At 38.8% G+C, this 24,585-nt stretch overlaps 1 protein-coding gene and 1 long non-coding RNA gene across 3 annotated transcripts in view; one reads left to right on the top strand and one right to left on the bottom strand.

The window, feature by feature from the left end:
• Positions 1-22,620, bottom strand: part of NIPAL2 (NIPA like domain containing 2) — a 135,180-nt gene extending 112,560 nt beyond the window's left edge. The window contains exon 1 of one of the 2 annotated variants that reach the window (XM_001379874.5): positions 22,225-22,620. In XM_001379874.5, the coding sequence (XP_001379911.2) occupies positions 22,225-22,362 (138 nt within the window). In that variant the 5' untranslated portion in view covers positions 22,363-22,620. The remainder of the gene's footprint in view (positions 1-22,224) is intronic. The other variant, XM_007488152.3, reaches the window with a different exon arrangement.
• Positions 8,945-14,152, top strand: LOC103103732 (uncharacterized). The gene is made up of 3 exons (XR_001629086.2): positions 8,945-9,109; positions 10,407-10,552; positions 13,557-14,152. It is a non-coding gene; the product is annotated as an uncharacterized LOC103103732 (long non-coding RNA).
• Positions 22,621-24,585: the final 1,965 nt, after the last annotated feature.

Genomic DNA, 24,585 nt, shown 5'->3' with positions numbered 1-24,585 from the left:
CCCCCTAGGAGGTAGCTATCTCCATTTTATAGTTGAGGATATTTATAGTTTATAGTTAAGTAAACTGAAATAGGCTAAGTGACTTGCCTTGGATCACACATTTAGTAAGTGTATGATGCTTGTTTAGAACTCAAGTCTTCCTTATTCCAAGTCAAGTGTTCTATCCACTCTGACACCTGACTATCTCTCAAAGAAAGGATAGAACTGCTGCAGGAGTAGATAATAAGGTGATAACTAGAGACAGAAAGGAGGAGGAACTGCTTAATTAAAACAGATGGGGATGTCTACATCCAGAGAAAGAACTGTGGGAGTAGAAACACAGAAGAAAAACAATGCTTGATCACATGGGTCAATGGGGATATGATTGGGGATGTAGACTCTAAAGGATCACCCTAATGCAAATATTAATAATATGGAAATAGGTCTTGATCAACGACACATGTAAAACCCTGTGGAATTGTGCATTAGCTATGGGAAGGGGTCAAGAAGAGGAGAGGGAAAGAACATGAATCATGTAACCATTAAAATTATTATTAATTTAATAATTAAAATTTTTCAAATCACAAAAAAATAGATGGAGATGGAGAGTTTATTGTGAATGAGGTGTCTGTTACAGAGCTGGAGAAACCTATAAGCAAAGATTCAGAGGTCGGATAAGACAAAATAACATGAGAATTGGAATTATAGGCTAGACTTAGATTATGAAGGACCTTGAATCCAATCCAGTTGGACAATATTTATTCAGCATCTATTAGGTGCAAAGTGTAGTCAAGAAGTCTAGGATTCCACACAACTGGTAAGGTGAAGATTCCATCAAGAGATAGTGGGAAGCTAAGAGAAGGACATGCTTTGAATAATAATATTAATACTTTAAATTTTATTTAGTAAATAAAAGGAAATCACTAAAAGTTTTTTTTAAGTAAGGAAACGATACATTCCAAATAGTGCATTAGGAAAATGTTCTGCTCAACAGTGTGAATTAAGGATAAATTGGAAATGGTAGAGAATGAGGAGGCAGGGAGATCAGGTAAGAGAATATTAATAATAATAATCTAGGTGAAGGGGCAGCTGAGTGGCTTAGTGGATAGATAGCCAAGCCTAGAGACAGAAGGTCCTGGGTTCAAATTTGACCTTAGACACTTCCAAACTCTGTTACTCTGAGCAAGTCATTTAACCCCCATTGGCTAGCCCTTACTACTCTTCTGTCTTGGAACCAATGAACAGTATTGATTCCAAAATGGAAGGTAAGGGTTTAAAAAAATAATCTAGGTGAGAAGGGGTGAGGATCTGACCAAGGTGACTGAAATGGGAGCTAAGAAGGGTAGATTGATATAAATTAAGAGGAAGCAGAATTGCCAACCCTTGAAAGCTGATGTGATCACCTATGTGAAGCTTTCCCTGATCCCTCACAAATTCTAGTTCTCTCCCTCCCCAAATTACCTCCTTAGCCATATTTATTGTGCAAGGCAGCTAGGTCATACAGTAGATAGAAGGTCAGGGCTAGATTCAGGAAGACTCTGGCCTCAGACACTTCCCAACTATGTGACCCTGGGCAAGTCACTTAAAGTAGTTTGCCTCCTTTCCTTAAAATGAAGGAGAGAAGGAAACAGAAAAACATTCCATTATCTTTGCCAAGAAAATCCCAAAAGAAGTCAAGAAGAGTCAGTTGCAACTGAACAAAAAAACAACAAAAAAGAGGCTTTATGTTACATATTTGTAGGGGTACCCCTTGAGGACAGGAGCCTGTTTCACTTTTATCATGGTATCCCATGAGCTCTTGGCACAGTGCCTTAGCACCCAGTAAGTGCTTAATAAATGCCTGATAATGGACTGATGGAAGATGAGTGGCGAGGAAAAAGAAAAGAGTCAAAGATGACTTGAGTCTATTTGCCTGAGAGGAGGGTGTTTTCAACAAAAGAATTAGAGAAATTAGGAGGAGGATCAAGTTTTGCAAGGAAGACAATGAGTTCAGCTTGGGACATCCAGATGGAGATACTCAATAGGCAGTTGTAAATAGAAGACAGAGCTCTGAGTAGAGGCTGAGGGCAGAGAAAGAGAATGGAGTTTCATCTGCATGGAGGTGATAATTGAAGCCACGGGAATGAGTGAGATCATTGAGGGAGGAGGCGTAGAGTGGAGAAGAAAGGTCAAGAGCAGATTGTATTGGCTAATGATCATAAATATGCCCATTTCCCTGTATCCTAGCTAATCTGCTATGTTGCTATGACTTTTCCATATTGCAAAAGCTACATATCTAGTTTTAGGGAAAAAATTTAGTTGTTGTTGAGTCATTTTTCAGTTGCACCCAACTGTGGCCCCATTTAGGGTTTTCTTGGCAAAGATCCTGTAATAGTTTGCCATTTACTTCTGCAGATTATTTTACAGATGAGGAAACTGAGGCAAAGGAAGCCAGTGTTTTAAATGTCGCAATTGTATGTTGCCTTAATGTGGCTTGGAAATACCCAGTATTCTTGGAAGTTTGTTCCATAGAATGCAAGCTCGGGCAGGCTCTTCCAAGCTAGAGAGGTTTTGAGCATGGCACAGCAATGGATGGTGTGTGTGTGTTGTCTACAGACCAACCTAAGGGTTTTCAGAGATGCTCATCACCTAAAGTTTGATAGCTTTTTTTTTTCAGTCACAGCAATTAATCAAACCTACTACTTAAGACATATAAAGGAATCTACATCTATAATCCTCGTGGGTGGCAGAGGAGCATCTTCAGAGCTGAAATACTGAAGTAGCAATTTTCATATCCATGGGAAAGAGAGGTAGGGTGATGTGGTGAGAAAAGAACTAGTCTGAGGCTTGTGGGAGCCCTGGGTTCACTTCCTGCCTCTGACACACACTGACTAGGTGACCCAAGACAGGACACTTAATCTCTCATTCTCCTAGGTATATTTTGGTTGTTAAAAACAAAACAAAAACTGTCCATCTCCATCAAAGTTTCCTAAACCCATGAAACCACAGATCCAGAAAATAATGTAATAATAGCTAGCAATTATACCATTTTTAAGGTTTGCAAAGCATTTTACAATATTGCATCATTTTTATTATACTTACAACATTGCTTTATTATTAAATTATCATTTAGAAATATGAATTAATGTATTTATATAATCATTAAATTCTCACAATAATTTTGGTAGATAAATGTTATTATCATTCCCACTTTAAAGAGGAGAAAAATGGAGGCAGGAAGAAGTTAAGTGACTTAGCCAAAGTCATACAGCCAGTGTCTGAAACTAGAACAGAATTCAGGTCTTCTTGACTCCAAGTCTAGCATTTTAACCACTGAACCAAATAGGTAGTAATTTTCAGTACACTTAGAAATTCCAATATAGAAACATTCTGGTTGGGATTGGTTTTTCTTTTTTTTTTCCTTCAAATAATTTTTTAAATTGATGTCTTTTAGTTTTTACATTACTATAATTTTCTCCAGTAACCTTCTCCTTACTTCCAGAAGACTGTACCATATAATAGATAGTATTTTTAAAAACAAAAGAATAAAACAAAAGAAGGGGGTGGAAATCTGCATAACCAATAAATGCATCAAAAGTCTGAAAATATGTGCAAAGTAAAATACATATGGACATCCCATGTCTGTAAAGGGATGGGAATGTCTTCTCATTTCCCTTTTTTTTTCTAGCCATGCTTATTATTTATAATTTTGCAACATTTGCTTTTGATTTTTTTGATTGTTCTTTCTGTTTATATTGTTGTAATGATTGTGTAAATTGTTTTGTTGGCCCTGCTTACTTCACTCGGCATTGGTTTATGTAGTATAGGTTTTTTCATGTTTCTCTGTATTCATCACATTCATCATTTCTTATAGCACAGTACTTACTATTCTATTACATTCCTGTACCACAATTTGTTTAGTCATTCCCCAGTTGATGGGCATCTACTTTGTTTCCAATTCTTTGTTCTCACAAAAAGTGCTGCTATAAATATTTTGGTAAATATGGGGTCTTTCTTCTTATTAATGGCCCTCTTAGGGTATAAGTCTAGTACTGGAATCTCTACATAAAAAGAGTAGACATTTTAATTGCTTTGGGGGGCATGATTTCAAATTGCTTTCCAAAATGATTGCACCAATTCACAGATCCACCAACGATGCACTAATGCCAATAGAAATTCTTACAAAGATATCTTGTTTTACAAGGATGGCCCATATTTGATCATGGCCTATATTTGGACCAAAGCAAAATATGCTATTGCTACAAGGCATGAAAAATGCAGTATCAATGTGAACCACAGGGTAACACAATGATAATGATTAGAGCCTGGGGTTCCTTTCTAAGCAAAAAGTCTCTTTGTGTATCATTTGTACACTATCTAGGAATCCTTTATGAATTCTGTGGTGGCTGTATAGATGTGCTGTTGAAGCATCTCTGAAAAAGGGTTCCCTATTCACTTCAGTCAGGGATGATGAATGAAGCCATCACAGGACAGTAGGTTGTTATGCCCTTCACAAAAGGAGAAACAATGTAGATTTGGTCCCTAATCTCTGCAAGATGATAGAAATGGTACAGGTTGGATAAGATTCACTGAGGCAGGAAAACAGATGTCTAGGTCTTTCTTCTGCTTGGTGGTCAGTGCAGGGACTGGGGGGGGGGGAGGTCAACTTCAAACATCTAAGATTTTGTCCCTTCTTTGGACAGATCATAATTCCTTTATAACTTAGGAGTTAACCTTTGAGAGTTGTTGTGGCCAAAAGATCCTGTGGTTAACTAGTAGTAAGCTTCTCTGAGCTTAGTGAGAGTGGTCCTTAGCAGACATGTAGTTGTTATCCAGTTGTTTGAGTTGTCCAAATCTTCATGACCCCATCTGGAATTTTGTTGGCAAAGATATTGAAGTGGTTTGCCATTTCTTTCTCCAGCTCATTTTACAGATAAGAAAACTGAGGTAAACAGGGTTAAGTGACTTGCCCAAAGTCATATAGCCAGTAAGCACCTGAGTTCCTCTAGACAGGTCCTACTTAAAGACTTGCAGTCTTAGTAGAATCTATCAGAGGTTATGGTAAAATCACCAAGATGCCAAGATGGTGGCCAAGCACAGTGAGACACCAAGGAAAAATTTTTGTGCAGTAGAATAGTATATAACAAATATAAAATGGGTTTTCAACAACTATGGTGTAGAACATGAGAGGTGCAAAGTGCTCTAAGGCTGGAGGAAGAAATGAAAATTTCTAACCGTAGAAGATAGGAAAATCACTTAAAACTTCATGGAAAAGAGCATTTTATGTGAACCTCAAAAGATGGATGGGATTTTGGAAGGTAAAACTTGGTCAGAGGAGGGGAGCAAGAGGAGGGAGAGGGGGAGATGTTTCAGAGATAAACAACAGACTGAACAAAGGCCAGGATCCAGGAATTCCTCAGACATTTATAAGAGCTGGCACATCGTCTAGTTTGGCTGGAGTGTGGCACATGTCTAATAACACTTACAATAATAGCTATAGCTCATCAAAGGGGTAACTAACCATCCAGAAGATGAGTGAAGTATAGTACTTATTACTACAGTAAGAATCCTGGGCAGCAGAGCTATGGGAGAAACAAACAGATGCTGAGGGTAACATCTTTGAGGACATTATCAGGCATTCCCTCTCTCCTCAGGGAGAAGCAAAGAATTGTCTAGGCTGGTATTTGTGAAACTGGCCCATTCTATGGCTGCCCAACATTGATTCTTTTGGCAGAAGTGCCAGATGGTGAGATCTCTCTGTGGTGAAATAATCTGATTTCAAGGGCTTGTTATTCCTAGGTGAGTATTCCTATGTGTTTGTGTTCTCCTGCTTGTGTGTCCCTAGAAAGGTCTTCAGTGCTATAGTAGACTATAGAATGCCTAAAGTTTTGAGAAGATAGAATGTAACATCATGTAGCCAGAAACAGCTGTTTCTCTGACATTATCTTCTGAACCGTTCTTGGACGTATCTGAAAGAGATCATAGGATCCCAGTAGTCAAAGTTGCAGATCCTAACAGTATTACCAGTATACTGTAGAATTAGTTCTCCTTTTTCTGATCACATTGGGTGGTTTGGTGAGTGGGGTAGGAGGAAGAGACAGAGTCTGAAAGAAACAGATAAGGAATAAATAGAGAACATTTTGTCTAATGTTTGCTTGACTGATCTGTTCTTTTGTAGCTGATTCTCTTGGAAGCCAGCAGAGATATCAAAGCACGTTAAACCTCCTTCTATCAGGGCAATGAAGTTTGAAAGGTCCATCTTCCCTATTGTAAGTAACTTTTCTTATTTGGCTGTGATTCTTTGTGTAAACACACTACCCTTCAGAGGAAACTGTAGGCTAAGTCATGCTCTTGTCCAAAGTCAGGGCTCAATGATCACAAAAGGGTTAGGCAAACTGAATCTGTCACAAATTTGGAAATAGCTTTTTTCCTTGATGTCTTCAAAATTATTCCAGTTTCTTTATGGGGTAGGTACCCATGCCCAAGGTCATAGAAACCTTCCAGCATCCTTGGCCACCAACCTTAGCAAGCCCCGATTTTGTGATCCTGTTCTGTATATCTTCAAGTTATTGACCTTGTAACTGGAAGAGATTTAATTTAAATCCTCGTGGTTATTTCTTCATGAAAAGACTTGGTAAGCCAAAGAGGCAAGCTCCTCTTACAATTTGGAGGCATTGATTAAGCTTCAGTGGTTTGAACTCATGACTCTCAGTTGACAATTTTTCTGCCTCCACCCCACTCGTTCTCTGGGAAAAGTGTTTCTTTGTCATTATACCAAGAGTAGCACTGTATCCCCAACCCTGAAATAGAGCTCAAATGAGTTCTCTGACCAGCAGAAACAGGATAATATGGAGAGTAATGTGAGATAAGGCTGGAAAGTCAGAAATGGGAGATTTTTTACATCCTCTTTCTAATACACTACATATCTGATGTACTTCCTAGAAAATAGGTTAACAAGCAATTAGACCACTTGGTCTTTTTTCATTTTTTAAAGGATAGTCTTTGGTGGAAAGATTATCTTTCCCATTTAAAATCTAGGCTACACAATGCAACAAGCCAGGACACTCCTAAAGGACTCATTGGAAAGAATGTTAACCACATTGAGAGAAAGAACTACGGGAGTAGAAATGCAAAAGAAAAACATATTACATCACTTAATCATACATATGTGATTTGGGGTTTAGGCTTTAAAAGATTGCTCTATAGCAAAAATGAATAATATGGAAATAGGTATCAAGTGATAACATTTGTGCAACCCAGTGGAATTGCTTGTCAGTTCTGGGAGTGGGGAAGGAAAGAAAATGAATCATGTAAACATGGAAAAATATTTTAAAATTAAAATTTAAAAAAATCTAGGCTACAATCTGCCAGGTTCCTTTTTTATTAATATGGATTTTCCCATTATATTTTCTTAAAATATTTATTTCATAAGAGAAGTATCACAGCCTTTGCTAGTTTCCCCTCTATTAATACTGTACAGTTATTGCAGGAACAGAGTCTGAGAAGGACACAGTTTAAGACTATCTATTCCAACTCATGCCCAAGAATCCCCACTATAATATATCTGATATATGATTGTCCAGTTGTATTAAAAATACAATGGAGAATCTCATCTTTGTGCAAGTGTCTGACATAGGGTAGGTTGCACATAGTAGGCACTTAATAAACATTGGTTGAATGACCAATTCACTAGTATCTCCCAATAACAATAACTGATTTGCTTCCAGAAGCAAAGATTCAAATGATTTGTGAATTCAATGATATGGATATGGATGATATCTCAACGATATTGACGTTCTCTCCAGTAATGCAGATTACAACCCATTCTTGCCCATCCTGAGAGATGTCCTCCTCAAAAGTTTGCCATAGGGGGATCAGTGTCCTGGAAGCCATCTTCACTTCTTCCTAACATCACAAAAATGCCAGTGGAGCACTTGGACTGTCCACTTGTAAACTCTTATCCCCCCTATGTGACCAGACAATTATAAAGATGACACTCTTTACCTCTGTTCTTCTTGGAAGTTTTCAATTTGTTATATATTTCAGCCTGCTCACACCTATGAACTTCTCCCTTGCCCTCTGTGTTATTCTCATTTTTAATTCTCCATACATTATTGTGTTCCATGTACTGCAGCCATATAACAACACTGGTGAGATACTGGTGTGTTATTATCCTAAAAGTCCAAAGCCCAAGATCTTTTTAAAGCAATTTTAGGAAAAGATATAGTCAATAACCTGGACCAAGAAAGCAGGTCTCTTGGAGAAGATACTATAAGGACCAAATGGACTACAAAGATGACAGAAATAGAGAATGTTTCCAGAAATCAAAAACTACATTATGAGGCTCTGAGTGAGTCTTTGGATATAATGACCTGACCTGGGGGGGGGGGGGGTTGAACCCTCCATCCACTTTTGTTATTCCCATGTGTCATTAATTTATCCTGAATATAAAACTCATGACAAAAAGGGGAATGTCCCCTAATGGTCCTTGTCAATGTGCCTATCAATCACTTTTTTTCTTTCTTTTAATTACCCAAATTGTAGTTATACTCTCCATGAAGTGTACAATATTTTTCATGCCCTTATGTACCTAGTAAGACAATCCTAAATTGATTAGATATCATGGAATGATTCTTTTGGGAGACTAGCATGTTATTCTCCTAAAATCAAAAGTGGGAAGACAATATGCTGGACTCCCAAAAAATCATAGGGGGTATTATGTGAAATTAACATAAAAATATAGCCCATTACCAGGCACATGTGCATTAAGAAAGAATGCCAAGGCATGTGAGGGGGAGACTGCATGGCCAACTGAAGCCCTGACTTTCTGAATGGGCTGACAGAAGCCCCTTGCATGAGGTATGGCATAGTGACTAGCATGGCATGATTACATGCCTGGATGTCAGAACACATGACGCAGACTGTCCAATCAAGGAATGCCACGTAGGTGTGATGTCATTAGCTTTATAAGAGATGGGCCAAGTGGGAGCTCAAGGTCTTTTCTTGAAATAATCATCATGAGTGAGAACTCCCCTCACTGTGCCCAGCAGTCTCTGATCTTATCTTTCCCATGTTAGAGCTGGTAAATGGGCTGAATCCAGCACTGGAGAAGTAGCATTGCCGGGAGACTATGGTAGTTGAAGATGACTTGGTAATTTTTTTCTTGGCTCTCTTTCTCTCTCTTTAACTAATAAATAATTATAAAATTTCTATGTCTCCAAGAGGAATTTTAATTATTACACTGGATCAAATAACCATCTAGTCCAAAACCCATATGCCAAAAGAATCCATCTCCATTGTAACCTACCTGACAAATAGTTATCTTGTCTCTACTTGAAAATCTCCAACATGGAGGAGCTCACTACCTTTCAAAGCAAGAAATTTTGTCTGACTTCAAGTCTAAAGTTGTCTCTCTGCAATTTCTACTTACTGTCCCTGGCTTAGCCCTTTGGGGCCAAACAGAATAAACTTAATTCCTTCTGTTTAATTCTGAGCCTAACTCATTGTTCATTTGTGCTATCTAATTACAGGGATAACCTAGAGATCTTGTCCATTAGTTTATATAGAAATATAAAATATATATGGTATTTTCATAGATAGATTTATTCATAAACAATATAACCTATATAATATCACATGTATATGACATATATATGTTGTGGCACACATGTTATGGCATATATACCACGTGTGTGACAGTACACATGTGATATATTTTGTATATATAACATGGCATATGGATGACATTATTTATATATTGTGTGTTTTACATATACATAACATGAGAATATATTTTATGTGTATGTAGAATATATCATATCTTCATATCTATCACACACATAACATACAATATAGTTTCTATAGCATATGTGTTATATTATTTACTTATGTGTGAACACATGAATTATGTGTAAAACAACATAGCACATAATGTTATATGTGTACATAAAAATCACATACATACTATATATACCTTATGCCCTATACATCTATACACTAAATTGAATATGCATGAAACTAATATGCAAACACCATATCTATTTTATTATATATATAGACAAATGGATTTTTAGGTTTTCCTTCCAATTATGCATTATGATTTGTAGTGTAGACATTTTTCATCTAATTGTTTCTTTCTTTTGTGGATAGTTTAAACTCTTTTGAATAGTTAAAGATCTCTTCAGACAATCATCAAGTATTTTTTTAAAAATGTCTCCTAAATATTAGGAACGAGACATAAGCCACTGGAGATAAAATATAAAGGGAGGGGAGAGGGTTTTTAATATATATACATATATTTATATATGTTCAGATTTATATGTGTATTTGTATATGTAAATACATGCAGAAAAAATATTAAATAAATTATACTTAAATACAAGGGAGTTAGGGAGGGAGGGATTGGGAAAGGTCTGTATACATGAAGATGTGTGTGCTTTATTTTGAAGGGAATCCATAATGGGAAGGAAGGAGGGAGTGCATTCCAGCACAGATGACACCAGCACAAAGATAGAGAAATGGGAGATGGGATCTCTGTATGAAGAACAGAGATGAGACAGATTGATGGAATAATTTGGTATAACAAGACTGGAAGGTAGGTTGCTAGGTTGTGAAGGACTTTAAAAGTCAAATGGAATAGTTTTCATTATATCCAAGAGGCAAGAGGAAGCCCTTCCCACACAAGAGGGACTTTACAGAGTTCTACTCTAGAGAATACATTTCCAGAACTAGTAAGATTATTTTAGTCACTACCAGTCAGCCAAAACCAAACATCCATGAAGCACTTACTATGTGTTCTGACATTGTTCTAAATAGTCTCTGACCCCAAGGAGTTCACCTTTTGGTGGAGGAGTCAGCATGTAAATAACGAGTTGCCCATATAGAACACATACAGTGCCATCTATACCTTGAGAAGGCATCAGGATGAGACTTTTGTTGAAATAAGAAATAGAAACAGAGAGAAGGGGGGAGGAAAAATGATGGTGTAGACAATGATTTTCAGCAGCCATGGCATTGTTAAGTTACCATGATGCCCAAAGAGCCTCAGGCTGGCAACATGATCCCATTCCTCATCAAAAGTTTCAAATCAGAATATCGACAGACTTTTCCTTCTCTGTGGAACACAACTATGATTTTGTAATAGAAGTCACTGGGAAAATGAGATTTGTTTTTATAGAAAGATGTTTATATCCAACTTTGTTGAAATGCGGTCCTATTCCTGAGAAAGTTTTTTCAGTACTAGCTAGATTACTTTAGTTTCCATATTGATTTTGGAAATTTTTTAAAGAATGTTGCTTTTACTTTAGCCCAAACCTGTCATTTTATCAGCATGGGGAGTTTCCTCCCAGTATGGAAAAATCTTTTTACTGATGCAGATAAGCAATTTTTGGCATAGTTTTAAGTATTGCCTAGGGTATTAAGAGGTTAAATGTCCTGCCCAGGATTACACACCTAGTGTAGGGAGGACACTCTATCCAATTTCCCTGGCCCTAGGTTGTCCCCACATCAATGGAAACAACCAGACAGAGCCACCACCATTGGGGATCTCTTCTTTTTGCCTTTGCCCCTTTGCCCGGGCTCTTCATGACTATCTCTCTCTCTCTCTCTCTCTCTCTCTCTCTCTCTCTCTCTCTCTCTCTCTCTCTCTCTCTCTCTTTCTCTCTCTCTCTCTCTCTCTCTCTCTCTCTCTCTCTCTCTCTCTCTCTCTCTCTCTTTCTCTCTCTCTCACTCTCTTCCTTCCTTCCTTTCTCTTTTACCTTCCTTTTTCCCTTCCTTCCTTCCTTCCTTCCTTCCTTCCTTCCTTCCTTCCTTCCTTCCTTCCTTCCTTCCTTCCTTCCTTCCTTCCTTCCTTCCTTCCTTCCTTCCTTCCTTCCTTCCTTCCTCCCTCCCTCCCTTCCTTTTTTTCTTTCCCTTACCTTCCATCTTAAAATCAATACTGTATATTGGTACTAAGGCAGAAGAGGAGTAAGGGCTAGGCAATGGAGATTAAGTGACTTGGCCAGGTTCATACTTCTAGGAAGTACCTGAAGCCATATTTGAACCCAGGACCTCCCATCTCTAGGCCTGTCTGTCTGTCCATTGAACCATCTAGCTGCCCCTTCCACATTCTTTCTGACAAGATGGGGGAACCCATCAGTTGTGCCTTGACACATTATCTCCTAGGATCTTCTACGTCTTATCATCTGACTGGCCTCTATTTCCCATTGTCCTCTCCACTGTCATATTAACTATATAATGTCCGAGTCTTTCCATTGCCCTTGTAGCTAAAATTAATTTTATTTGTTGTTTCCCTCAATTAGAATTTGAGCTCCTTTCTTTCTATTTGTATCACCAGTGCAGAGTGTAGTATTTATCATAACTATGTTATTCAGTCATTTCTGTCATGTTGGATTCCTTGTGGTCCCATTTGGGGTTTTCTCAGCAAAGATACTGGATTAGTTTGCCATTTCCTTCTCCAGTTCATTTTATAGATGAAGAAACTGAGGTAGAGAGGATTTAGTGACTTGCCCAGAAAGGCTGCTTGCTCTAGTCTTACCCAGGTAGTAAGTGTCCGAAGCTGAATTTGAACTCATCTTCATGATTTCAGACCCTGCACTCTATCCATTATGCAATCTAGCCACCACACACTTACTAAATACTTTTTCTTTCATTCATTCATTCATTCATTCATTCATTCATTCATTCATTCATTCATCTATGCAAAACTTTCTTACTCCAAGGCCAATCTTCCATCTTCTATTTCATCCTGCTTTATTGCTCTGAATAAGGATCTGTTTTATCACCATCATGGTAGTCTTTATAGCCTGGAAAGAGATCTAAAAAGTATTCCACCAAGAACCCATTTTGCTGCAGTAAGAGATTAAATGACAGTTTTAAAAGAAACAGATTTAATGGTAGCGACAAGAACACAATTGAATTTCTAATTCCTAATGTACCATTTTTTAAAAAGCACTTAGAACAGTACTTCTAGTGCCAAGCACATTGTCTGATACATAGTAGGTACATAATACATATCTGCTGATTTATTAACTAGAATGTTAGAATGTGAAGCAATGAGCACTGGTCTGAGTGGCTGGCATTGCTGAGTCCTACTTTTGGTTCTGCCACTAATGAACTATGTAGACTTAGGGAGAGTGAAGGAGTTATTTTCTTATTTGTTATTAGGTTTTTTCCCCCATGGACACCTAGACAGCACAGTGGTCAGGAAGACTCATGTTCATTTGTTCAAATCTGACCTCAGACACTTATTAGTTTTGTGATGCTGGGCAAGTATTTTAACCTTGTTTGCCTCAGTTTCCTCATCTGTAAAATGAGCTAGAGAAAGAAATGGCAAAGTCCCCCAGTATCTTTGCAAAGAAAGCCCCAAATGGGGTCAGAAGAGTCTGAAAAATGACTGAATAACAATAAAAATAAGAGAACTAGAACAAGTAATTTATAAAATCCTCCTTGGTTTCCTGAAATTCTTTGATTTCTCTGATTGATTTTCCAAGAACGGGCTAGACAACATAGATTCTGAGATTCCCATTCTGCTCAAAGATTCTACAATCCTGTGATGATTTGTTTTGGGCATTTGTTTCCTCACCTATATCTTCCAACAGGCTTTGGGAAGAAAAAGCTCCTTACAAAGGGAGCCTATGGCATTTTAAGAAGCAGTTACTGGAATGAAGAGCTGACATTTCATCAGGAAACTAAATGAATTAAAAATACCACTATTATCCAGCTTTGGAATTCAGCAAGTAAGCAGACCTATGAAAAACTAGTTAGAATGCAAGGTAAAGATCCCTGTACCACACTACAAAGAAGACTAACAGGTAGGCAGAAATAAAAATTCTGGGCTGGAAGCTGGCCAATTTACTGGAGGCTGCCTGCTCTATTCCTGTAACAAGTATCGTGGGATTCTAATGATCAACAGAAGCTTGGATTCAGTTGCTTCTAAATAATCTTTTATTTTCCTTTCCTGGTTGCCCAAGAATGTATTCAGAAATCTTCTGGGGGAAAAAATTGGTAAAGGGAAAATGTCAAACCTGGCACATAGAATGTAAAATCAGTGTAAAAAAAAAAGGTCTCTAAAAATGGCTTTTGCTGAAGTATGATGAAAGGAAATAGAAAGAACCAGACATCATCCTCTCTCTGTTCGCCTATTTGCATGTTCTTGTGACAAAAGATGCTACTAAAGCCTTTTTTTCTGTTTTGAGCAATTTATACATTTCTGTCTTCCCAGAAGACATGGACATAGCAGAGAGACAAAAATTTATTTTTTTAACAATAATAAGTGCTTGCATGTACAGTGGATTTATAAACCAACCCTCTTTTACCTAGATGGGATGCTTTCAAACCTCTTTTTCAGTGAAATGTAACTTCTAAAAGATTGGTACCATTTTGCTTTCATTTTTAAAAAATTCAAACCCTTTGAAAAATTCTCTTTTTTCATCCTTGCCACATGTGGATTTTTATTATAATCCAGTACAGGCATACCTTGTTTTATTGCACATCTCTTTATTGCACTTTGCAGATACTGCAGGTTTTTTTCTCTACAAATTGAAGGTTTGGGGCAATCCTGCATCAAGCCAATCTGTCCGTGCCACATCCAGTCACAGTGTCAGATTTTGGTAATTCTCAAAATATTTTGAAATTTTTCATTATTTTCCTATCTTTTATGGCAATATGTGATCAGTGATTTTTGGTGTTACTATTGTAATTGTTTTGTGGTGTCACAAACCGTACCCATATAAGATGATGAGCTTAATAGATAAATGATATGTATACTCTGACTGCTTCACTGAATGACTGTTTCCCCATTTCTCTCCCTCTTCTTGGCCTCCTATTTTCCTGAGGTGTAACCATGTTGAAACTAGGCCATTTAATAACCCTACTATGGCCTCTAAGTATATACATAAAAGGAAGAGTCAAACTTTATTGCTGCCTTATTTTAAGAAATTTCCACATCTACCTCATCCTCTATCAACCCTTGCTCAGATCAATCAGCAACCATCAACAATAAGGCAAAACCCTCCACCAGAAAAAAGATGTTAATTACCTGAAAGTTCAGATGATGGTTAGCATTTTTTTTAGCAATAAAGTGTTTATTAAAGTATGTACTTTTTTTAGACTTAATACTATAGCACACTTAATAGACTACAATATAGTATAAACATAACTTTTACATATGGGGAAACTAAAAAATTCATATGACTTGATTTATTTAGATACTCACTTTATTACAGTAGTCTAGAAACGAACCCACAATTATCTTTCAAGTATGCCTGTACTCCAGCTAGATGTTGAAGTAGATAGAGCACCAGAGTCTGGAATCAGGTAGACCTAAGTTCAAATCTAGTTTCAGATAGAAGAAATTTAACCTTGTTCACCTCAGTTTCTTCATATGTAAAATAAGCTAAAGGAGAAAATGGCAAGCCATTGTAGTATTTTTGACAAGAAAACTGCAAATGGAGTCATGGAAAGTTGGACAACACCAAAATGAATGAACAACATGTCTGTACTCCAATTCAACAAATAATTAAATATCTACTGTGTGTATGCAAGACACTGAGCTTAAAAGCACCTAAGACCCAAAGACAAAACCAATGTATGAAATGACTCTATTGCCATTCTTCCTCTCCTGCCCCCTCCTACATCCACCATGAATTAGGCAAATTTTCCCTGAAAGATGATTCTAGGATTTGATTAGCCCAAGGGCTACCCTTGGAAATTCCTGGTAGCTTCTAGTCATATTCGCAATCCCTTCTTGATCATCTAAGGGCATAAAAGGTTTACTCACAAAGACTGCTGACCCTTCAGAATAGGATGTCTCAAGCCCACAAGATTCATCACACCTGGATCTGATAAATAGACTATTTCAATGTAGAGACTAGAAGGTTAGCAGGGCTGGCAAGAGTCAATTAGTGCCTCGTGGGAATTGGACAATGAGGGCTGAGGTATAGTAGAAGAAAGGTTCCCAATGTTCTGTGCCTGCTGGGCATTAAGAAACCTGTTGGAATCTTGGCATCTGAGAGTGGGCTGGGATAGAGTTGGGGAAGGCACCTAGAGGGCTTCCTGAAATACTTGGCCCTGCTGGGCTGTCAGACTACCCATTTAAGAGGAAGAAGCAACAAATAAACTTCAACCAAGTCACAATATTTTCTAGAGTCAATTCCATCTAAAGAAGTTCACATTCAGATATTTTCTAAATAGGAAAAACTAAATTTTTATTAGCCACTAGAATGGGAAAACAAACAAAACCCCAATCTCTTCAATTTGCAAAGGCACTGAGGATATTATTAAAAAATTAAAACAAATGTTGGAGGGGGTGTGGAAAAATGAAGACACTAATACGCTGTTGGTGGAATGGTGAACTTTTCAATTATTTTAAAGAACAACATGGAATTATGCCTTAAAAGCTATAGCTATAAAACTAAGTACACCCTTAGACCTAGCAATGCTGGGTCTAATCTATTCCCAAAGTATATCGTAAAAAAGGGGGAAAATCTGTGTTCTAAAATATTTATAGCAGCTCTCTTTGTGTTGGTAAAGAACTGGAAATCAAGTGGATGTCCACATCATTTGGGAAATGGATAAACAAGTTGTGGTATAGGATTGTAATGGGATACTACTTCACCATAAGAAATGATGAGCAGATCACTTCTTCAAAAATTTGGAAAGAACTTCATGAGATAATGAATAGTGAAATGAGTAGAATCAAGAGAATATTATGTACAACTACAGATTTAATATTTGAAGATTAACTTGTGAATGTTCACCTCTTGAGAATGAACTGAAAAGTGGAAACACTAAAGATATAATCCATATATCTGTTTGCCAACTAATGCTTTCTGTGGTGTGGGGAGTGGAGGGAAAGGCTGAGACATCTGGGAATAAATTCTATTAATTAAAAAAATGTAATTTAATTGTAAAAAACTAAAACGTCTCACTAAAAAGATGGTTCAGATTTGTCCTATATTGGGTAAGGGTGATAGTTCAAAACTAGCAATACTTTAGAAATCCCCCCAAAATATTGTTACTGTCTCATACCATATGGCTAGCTGCTGTGGGCAGTCTTAAGTCAACAGACATTTATTAAGTATTAACCATCTGCCAGGCAAGGTGCTAAACCCTGACTATACGAAACAAAAAGTCTTTGTCTTCAAGGTTACATGCCAATAGAGGAGTCTACAAGCAAATAACTAGAGACATTAACAAATAATAATACAGAGTAATTGGAAGGTAATCAAAGAGAGGGATGTATCAGTAGCTGAACCCTTAGGAGTCAAGATCTGGATTCAAATTCTGCCTCAAACACTAAGTCTCTTCAACTATTCTCTTATCATTTCCTTATCTTCAAGATGAAGGGGATTGGAATCCATCCCCTCAATGATCTTTTCCATCTCTAACTCTCTGATCCTACAGAGACCATGCCCAGAACCCATACCACTTAGTTTTGGTTCTGATTTGGGATCATTCTATTCTGATCAGTAAGTGTCCTCTATATCCACCTCAAACCCTACATTATCTGATCCATCTTCCTGCCAGATGAAGAGCAATCCACTCCTTCTGCTTTGAAAGTCAGCAATGGGATTACTGGCAAAGTAGAGTTAATCAAATTGCCCAAGGTCATTCAGCCAGTATGTATCCCTTTCTAAGATACCTAGTTGCCTTATGGGCAACAGATGAAGGATCCAAAAATATTTCTTCAGGCAAGAACATTGTGCTGACTCAATTGGCATGAAATTTAATAAGGATGGAAGTGATTTAAAAATAAATCCTCACAGGTATGGTATGGGAGAATCAGCAGTTTGTATAAAGACGATCTGGGGTTTTTAGTGGACTACAAGCTTAATGTGCAATATATAGCCCCAAAAGGCCAATGCAACCTTGGACAGCATTAGAAGAGGCATAGTTTCCAGGATTAGGGAAGTGTACAAATTAACACTGCTATCTTTGTATATTTAAATAGTTGACACATGAATGAGGCATTATGGTTATTTCTATTGGCCTCCAGATAGCAGAACCAAGGTGAAGAGTATGAAGGTGAAAAATGTTACATTTAATCCCTGATAGCTTTCAAACTATTTAACAATGAGAAGCAAAATGGACTGGCTTTGTAAGGTAGTGAGTTCTTCACTGGTCATTTTCTTCAAGCAAATTTTGGATGGCTACTCATTGAGTATGGATGTAGAAAGGTTCTTTTCCTGGTACAGGTTGTTCTAGGAAATCACTGATGTCCCTTCCAACTCTAAGACTCTGTGATTCCCACTGTGATAACCAGCTGATTCCTGAGTCTTACCTACAAAAAAGATCTGGAAAAGCCTAGGACCCAATGTAAGGGCCTATACTGAGGGATTTAACTAACTGTAAAAAACACAGGCAGGCGTTATGGTTCTTAAGACAATTTAAAAGGGAACAATACCATTGGTCAAGCAAATTACTGGTCCCTCTCATAGATGATTCTTAGAGAGAGGGGGACAATTCTAGAGACAGTTGATTCAAGTGGGTCCATGCAGGAGACAGACCAGAGGACAAACACAGCTTTTGATGTTGTAGAAAATGAGCTCAGCTAGAGAGGGGAAGACTGCAAAGAGCCACATGGAGCTGGGAGAGCAGAAATACTAGTAGAGGCAGCCACCATAAGGAGCAAGGACCAAGTACACCAAGACCAAGGCTGGGTGGGTCTATGAGGCATCAAATATCAGCAACCATCACTGTGCTGTTGTAGCCATCCTAATCCTAAAACCTCAAGGTTGTTATGGATTTGCTTTTCTACCCTTAGCCACAGAGGCTCAAGGAAGCCCTTTTCTCCAGGTCACAGAGAAGGTCTGTTGACCTTCTTTTTTGTTTGTTTTAGATTAGGTTTTTGCTAGTCTGGATCTACTTATTGGGAATGTTGTTGGGAGGAGGAGACAATGGAGGAGGACCATCCCTCGAGAAGAGTAAGAGAGAAATTTGAGGCTAAAGAATTTTGCCAGAGCAGAACTTCCTTTAGCTGGGGACTTTGAACTGATAAAGAGGGAGGATTACATATTCTTTTGTTACAACTTCCTAGAGCTGTCAACTAGGAAACTCATCTAGTAAACAGTATTGAACTTGGGGCCAGGAAGTCCTAAATTCAAATTCTGACCCATACATTTAAGCATCTGAAGGCTGATCATTTAAAAAAAAATCTCTCTGTGCCTCAGTTTCCTTATCTATAAAATGGAAATAATAAATAGTATTAATCTCCTAGGATTTTTGAGAATAAAATAATATTAAATAATATTTGTAAAGTATTTTGCAAACCTTAAAGCATTATGTAAATGCTTGTAAAAATAATAATCATTATTATATTTATAGTCATTTTTCTTTGGATGAGATAAGAAATCCAGAAGAAAGTATCAAGATCTATCCAAATGGACTTGGAGTCAGGAACACTTGGGTTTAAGTCCTGTCTCTTACACTTACTAATTGTGTAACCATGGATAAGTAATTTAACCAGAACAGTGCTTGGTACATGGTAAGGACTTAATAAATGTTTGCTGGTTTGGTGACAACCTATTCAAACCTCAGTTTCTTCAACTGTCAAATGAGGAAGTTGGTCTAGATGTTCTCTAAAATTCTTTTCAGGTCCAAATATGGTCTTATATAATATAATAAACATAAAATGATAATGTTTTATTCTCTGTGACACCTTTTGGTGGAGTTAAGATGTGCCACATAAACAAGGCTTGTCACCATTCTGAGTCCAAGAATAAATGGAAACCTCTAAGCCCTTCTCCAATCCAATAAGGTATTTAGTTCCTGCTCACACTGGGGTTATTAAAGTTAACAATGTTTTCCAGAAGACAGAAGGGGACAAAGCCTAAAAGAGCTGAATCATTGCACCATGAACATAGGTTTCCCACTTAGAGAGAAGGAAGTCATGGTCTGGGAGATAATGAAGGAAAATGCTACATGAATAACAACACTTTTACATGGAGCTTCTCTCAGTGGCTTTGCTGCCAATTTGAAAGCAATGATAAAATGTACAGTCAAGATGGAATTCCAGATCTTAATTTCCTGGGCTTCAATTTTTTCATCTGTAAAATGAAGACTTTTAACTACAAAAGTTCCCTTCTACCTATACACATTCTATCCTATAAAGAGGCAGTTTCTTCCCATCTCCCTTTGGTCACATGTAGGGATTTTGTTGTAAATATTCAATAACTCACCCCAGAAAAAAAGCATGTTAAATATATTAAACTTTAAGTTTAATCTGCATTATCAACACGTTCTTAAGTCTAGACAATTAACAAAACAATAAATCAGGTCCTGATTGGTATTGAGGCAAAAATGCTCACCCTGAAAATTTAACAACTAATTCTCCTTCAAGCTGGCTTCAGGATATTCCTGGTCACATGTCTGTTTCATTTCTCTGAACCAATAGACTTGGATTAATTGATATCGAGAGACCCTTCAAGGACTAACTTTTTAGGAATGGAGACATCTCTTCTCACCTGCTTGAAAGGAGAGAAGCTTGATTGGTGGCTTGGGGCCAATTTTGGAATAGACTTGGAACTACTGTTGGATTTGCAAGGAAAGTCAAGGACATAGGGAAAATGGGTAAAGAAAATTACATTTCAGAAATAACTGGATAAACATCTCCCATAAGATGAAATAAGGAAGAAAGACTTTTCCTGACACCCATTTTCCCAAAAAATGATTACTTTTACTTTTCTTTTAGTGCCTTCCCTCTACTAATTATTTTCTATTTATCTTGTACATAGTTTATTTGTATATATTTGTCTACTTGTCTCCTGCATTAGATAGTGAGTTCCTTAAGAGTTAGGGACTATCTTTTGCCTTTCTTTGTAACCCCAGTACCATAATGGATGTTTAATAAATGTTTATTACCACATAGTAGGTGCTTAATAAATGCTTATATGACTTTCTGGGGAAGGGAATTAGCAGTTCTCAGTCAGTCAGTGAACATTTATTAGGGACCTACTATGTGGTAATAATAAGCACCTCTTACTAGTAATAATTAATATTTATTGGCTGACTGGGGAATGGAATAGGCTTTCCCTAGTCAATGAGAATTTATTAAGAACCTATTAAATGGTTGGCACTGTGATAAGTGATTATTACAAATATCTCATTTGATCTTCACAACATGGCTGGCTAAGTAGGTACTATTATTTATACATTTTAAAGTAGAGGAAACTGAGATAAAAAGAGGTTAAGAGACTCTTCCAAAGTCACACAGCTAGTAAGTTTCTGAGACTGAATTTGATCTTGGGTCTTCCTCCAGGACCAAAGAGTCCCACTAACTCCTGTTCCATCTACCTGCTTCTGACTGATTTCAAGGAAGAAAACAGTTATGTTCCTCTCTGGATTTCATACATATAATATCACATACATATATGTATATGCATTTTATATAACAGAGTATAGCAATGGAAACAGAACTGGGTGTGGAGTCAGGAGGACTAGGTTCAGATCTGGGCTCTGCTACTTTCTTTGTGACCCTGGGCAAGTCACTTTACTTCTCTGGGTATCTATTTCCTCTTCCAGAAAAGGAGGACATTGCGACAAATTATTTCCTGTCCTTTCCAGCCCTAAATTATAAGCCGAGCTGCTCTATGCCAAACTTGCCATTTCTCCTTTGAAATTTGGCAACCAGCCTCAGCAGAGAAAGCTGGTTGGTGGTGGTGGGGGGAGGGGGGAAGGGAGCCTTGGGAGGAGACTGAGTGATGTGGCTTGCATCCTGAAGTAGGTGGTTCTCTCTACTCGGACCCGAGTGAGATGCTTGGGGGTGGGAGGGAGTGAATCGCTGGAGGCTCCTGCCTGAAGGTGGGGGAACACAGAAATGTGGGCAATGCAGGTTGGGTCTGGCTAAGTAAGAAAGGCGCAGGTGGGGAGGCACAGGTAGCGCAGGTATGTGGATTGCTCATGTGCAAATCAGAGAAGGTAAGAGTTTCATAGATGAGAGGAATGCAGGTAAGGGAGATGTAGGGTAAGGAAAACACTGGCGCGAACAGCGCAAGTGGAGGGAAGAGTGAGAATAGACAGGTGACAGCGCGGGGGAGGGGGGTTCTGCACGCGTGAGAGCGCCGCAGGAGGAAACTGCACAGGTTGAGAGGGGCGCAGATAAGGAAGATCCTAGTGATGGAAAACAGTGGCGAGAGCAGTGCGGGTTGGAGAGGAATTGTCCAAGTAAGGTGAGGCAGGTGAAGAGCTTCACAGGTGAGAGTGGCGCAGGTGGGAGCTGCTCAGGTGAGAACTGCCTAGGCAGGGATCCGCATGGTCTCAGCGCCTTACCTGGTTTCTATTGTACCAAAAGCTGGAGAGGGAGCCGTTGCCCACGCCCTGACCCCCGTAGGTGAAGTTCCAATCCAGTTCGTCCAGGGTCTCGGAGAAACCTTCGTCCCCCGAGCCCCTCTGTTGCAAGGACGCCATTAGGTGCCCTCCTCCCACTTGGGGGGGCGGGGAGCGCCGCTAGGGCGAAAGCCCCGCCACCCCCTCCTTTTCGTCTCCTAGTCTTTCTCCTCTCGCTTCACCCCGCCTGGCCGCCGTGTCCTGAGCGAGCCCTCTCTGCACCCTCAGCTGGCCACAGGAGAGGGGCGGGTGTGTGTGTGTGTGTGCGGGGGTGCGGCACGGAGGAGGCGGCACTGCCCCTGGGGAGAGCAGGGCAGAGGCTGCGCGCACACTTCCTGGTCTGGCAACTAGCACCTTTGGGGTGGGGCGGTGAAGCCACCTTACTATCATGCGGTCACCTCACGTGGAGGTGGAAAACGATTCTGAGGGTAAGGCGGCACCCTAACACCACCCTTTCCCCCTGCACCATCCTCAAGAAGTGGGGAAGGGGCCCGGAGGCTCTCACCTAAGACCTCAGGCCGATGAAGCTTAGGGCTGAGACTCTGGAGACCTGTCAGCTGGTCTTGTCCCTAAATTATGGAGCTGCGTAGTCTTAAGCAAGTTTTCTGTCCCCTCTTTGGGCCTCAGTTTTCTCATCTTTAAAATGAGGGGATTGGATTAAATATTTCTTCAATTTTATAATTTTAAGGCTGAACCCTAGGGGAGGAATGCCTGCCCCCAGTGAGTATGGGCTAGACAGGCTGGCTGTGGTCTTTGCTACTGAGGTCCTTAATAATGAGAGCAATCAAATTACCTTTAAGGTTTACAAAGTGCTTTGATACACATCTCATCCACTTTCTACAGAAGACTCCCAAAAGGAGAACGAAAGAAACCATTGGAAAACAAAACAATGTTATCTCACAGTTTTATTTTTACATTTACCATGGTATAGTTTCTAATTGTGTTTCCGGTGAGAAAAACATTCATTTCCTAATCTGCAGTCTCGGAGTAGAATCGTTGTGTACCTTTTAAGTGCAAGAGTTATCTTTTTTTTTTTTAAATCCCAATACAAAACCTAGACAGTGCTGGACACACTTAATAAATACTTCTTGAATGAAGGGCAGAACTGATCAACAAGCATTTATTTAGTGCCCTCTATTTGTCAGATATTGTGCTAAGTGCAAAAAGATAATTTTTTTAAAGTTCCTACCCTCAAGGAGCTTACAATCTCATAAATAATAAAATACATTGAATAAGGGATGTTATTGTTTGTCCTTTGTTCTTTGGAGAGAACCAATGCCACCAGGGGCTGATTTCTTGAGCTTAAATTGGATTTAGACAAGACAGAGTTGCAGTCATCAGCCACACTCTCTCTTCTGGAGTCATCAAAGTCCAGTGGCAGGGCAAAAATCAAGGTGACTGGCAATGTCTGACCAAGCTCTAAGTGCCCCACAGCATCTGTTTTCAGCCCTTAGAACAAATTGTTCTCATCAACCCCTTCCAAGGTAGGGAGTCTTCATCATTTGAGGTAGAGACCCCCTAACTCACTAATGGGTTTGTGATCCATGGGTTACCCTTAAGCTGATTTAGTCTGTGTGCCCATGTGGTCTACTGGGGTATGGTCGCTGCACATGCCACAACTTCTTAGAGCCACCGGTGAAGCCACGGGTGAAAGCTGGGTGGCAGGTGGACACCAAAGGAAGAAAGCAGCCCTGAAAAGGACTCAGCAAACCCTCACATCAAAGGTGAACAGTCCGCATGCCTCAAAGGACAGTTAAAGAATGAGATAATCTCAGAGGGGAAGGCTCTAAGATTAGGGATGGGGATGATGATGGGGAAGGGACTGGGATAAGCAGTGTTTGAGCCTTATCTTGAAGGTAGCCAGAGATTCTTTGAGGTATTAGTAAGGAGGAGAGGACTCCAGTCTGGAAGAGACCAAAAGTAAAGAAATTGATTTCCTTTGTCCATGCCTTCCATGTCACATTTTGGAGAAGGAGATTTAGGATGAGATGTAACTGTTGCCAGGGAAACCAGGATAGGTAGAGTAGACAAAATGATTTGCCCAAATTCTTTGCTTACATCTGCACTAGAGTTTTGTCTCATAGAAGATGATCCCAATGGTTCTACTATTCCATCTCTAAAATTCTCTGTTTCCATATATCACTTTTGGTTGTAATAGCAGAAAGGGAGTATAAACATTTATTTATATGGCATAGTATTGTGTCTGCATCAAAGAAGGCATGGTGTTCTGTGAGTAAAACAGAATTTCAGTATCTCAAAAGAAATAAGAGATGTACACATTTAGAGATATTTCCATCCAAATGT

The sequence above is a fragment of the Monodelphis domestica genome, chromosome 3 (genome assembly GCF_027887165.1).
Source record: "Monodelphis domestica isolate mMonDom1 chromosome 3, mMonDom1.pri, whole genome shotgun sequence".
NCBI lineage: Eukaryota > Metazoa > Chordata > Mammalia > Didelphimorphia > Didelphidae > Monodelphis > Monodelphis domestica.
This window is presented reverse-complemented; position numbering and strand designations above follow the sequence as displayed.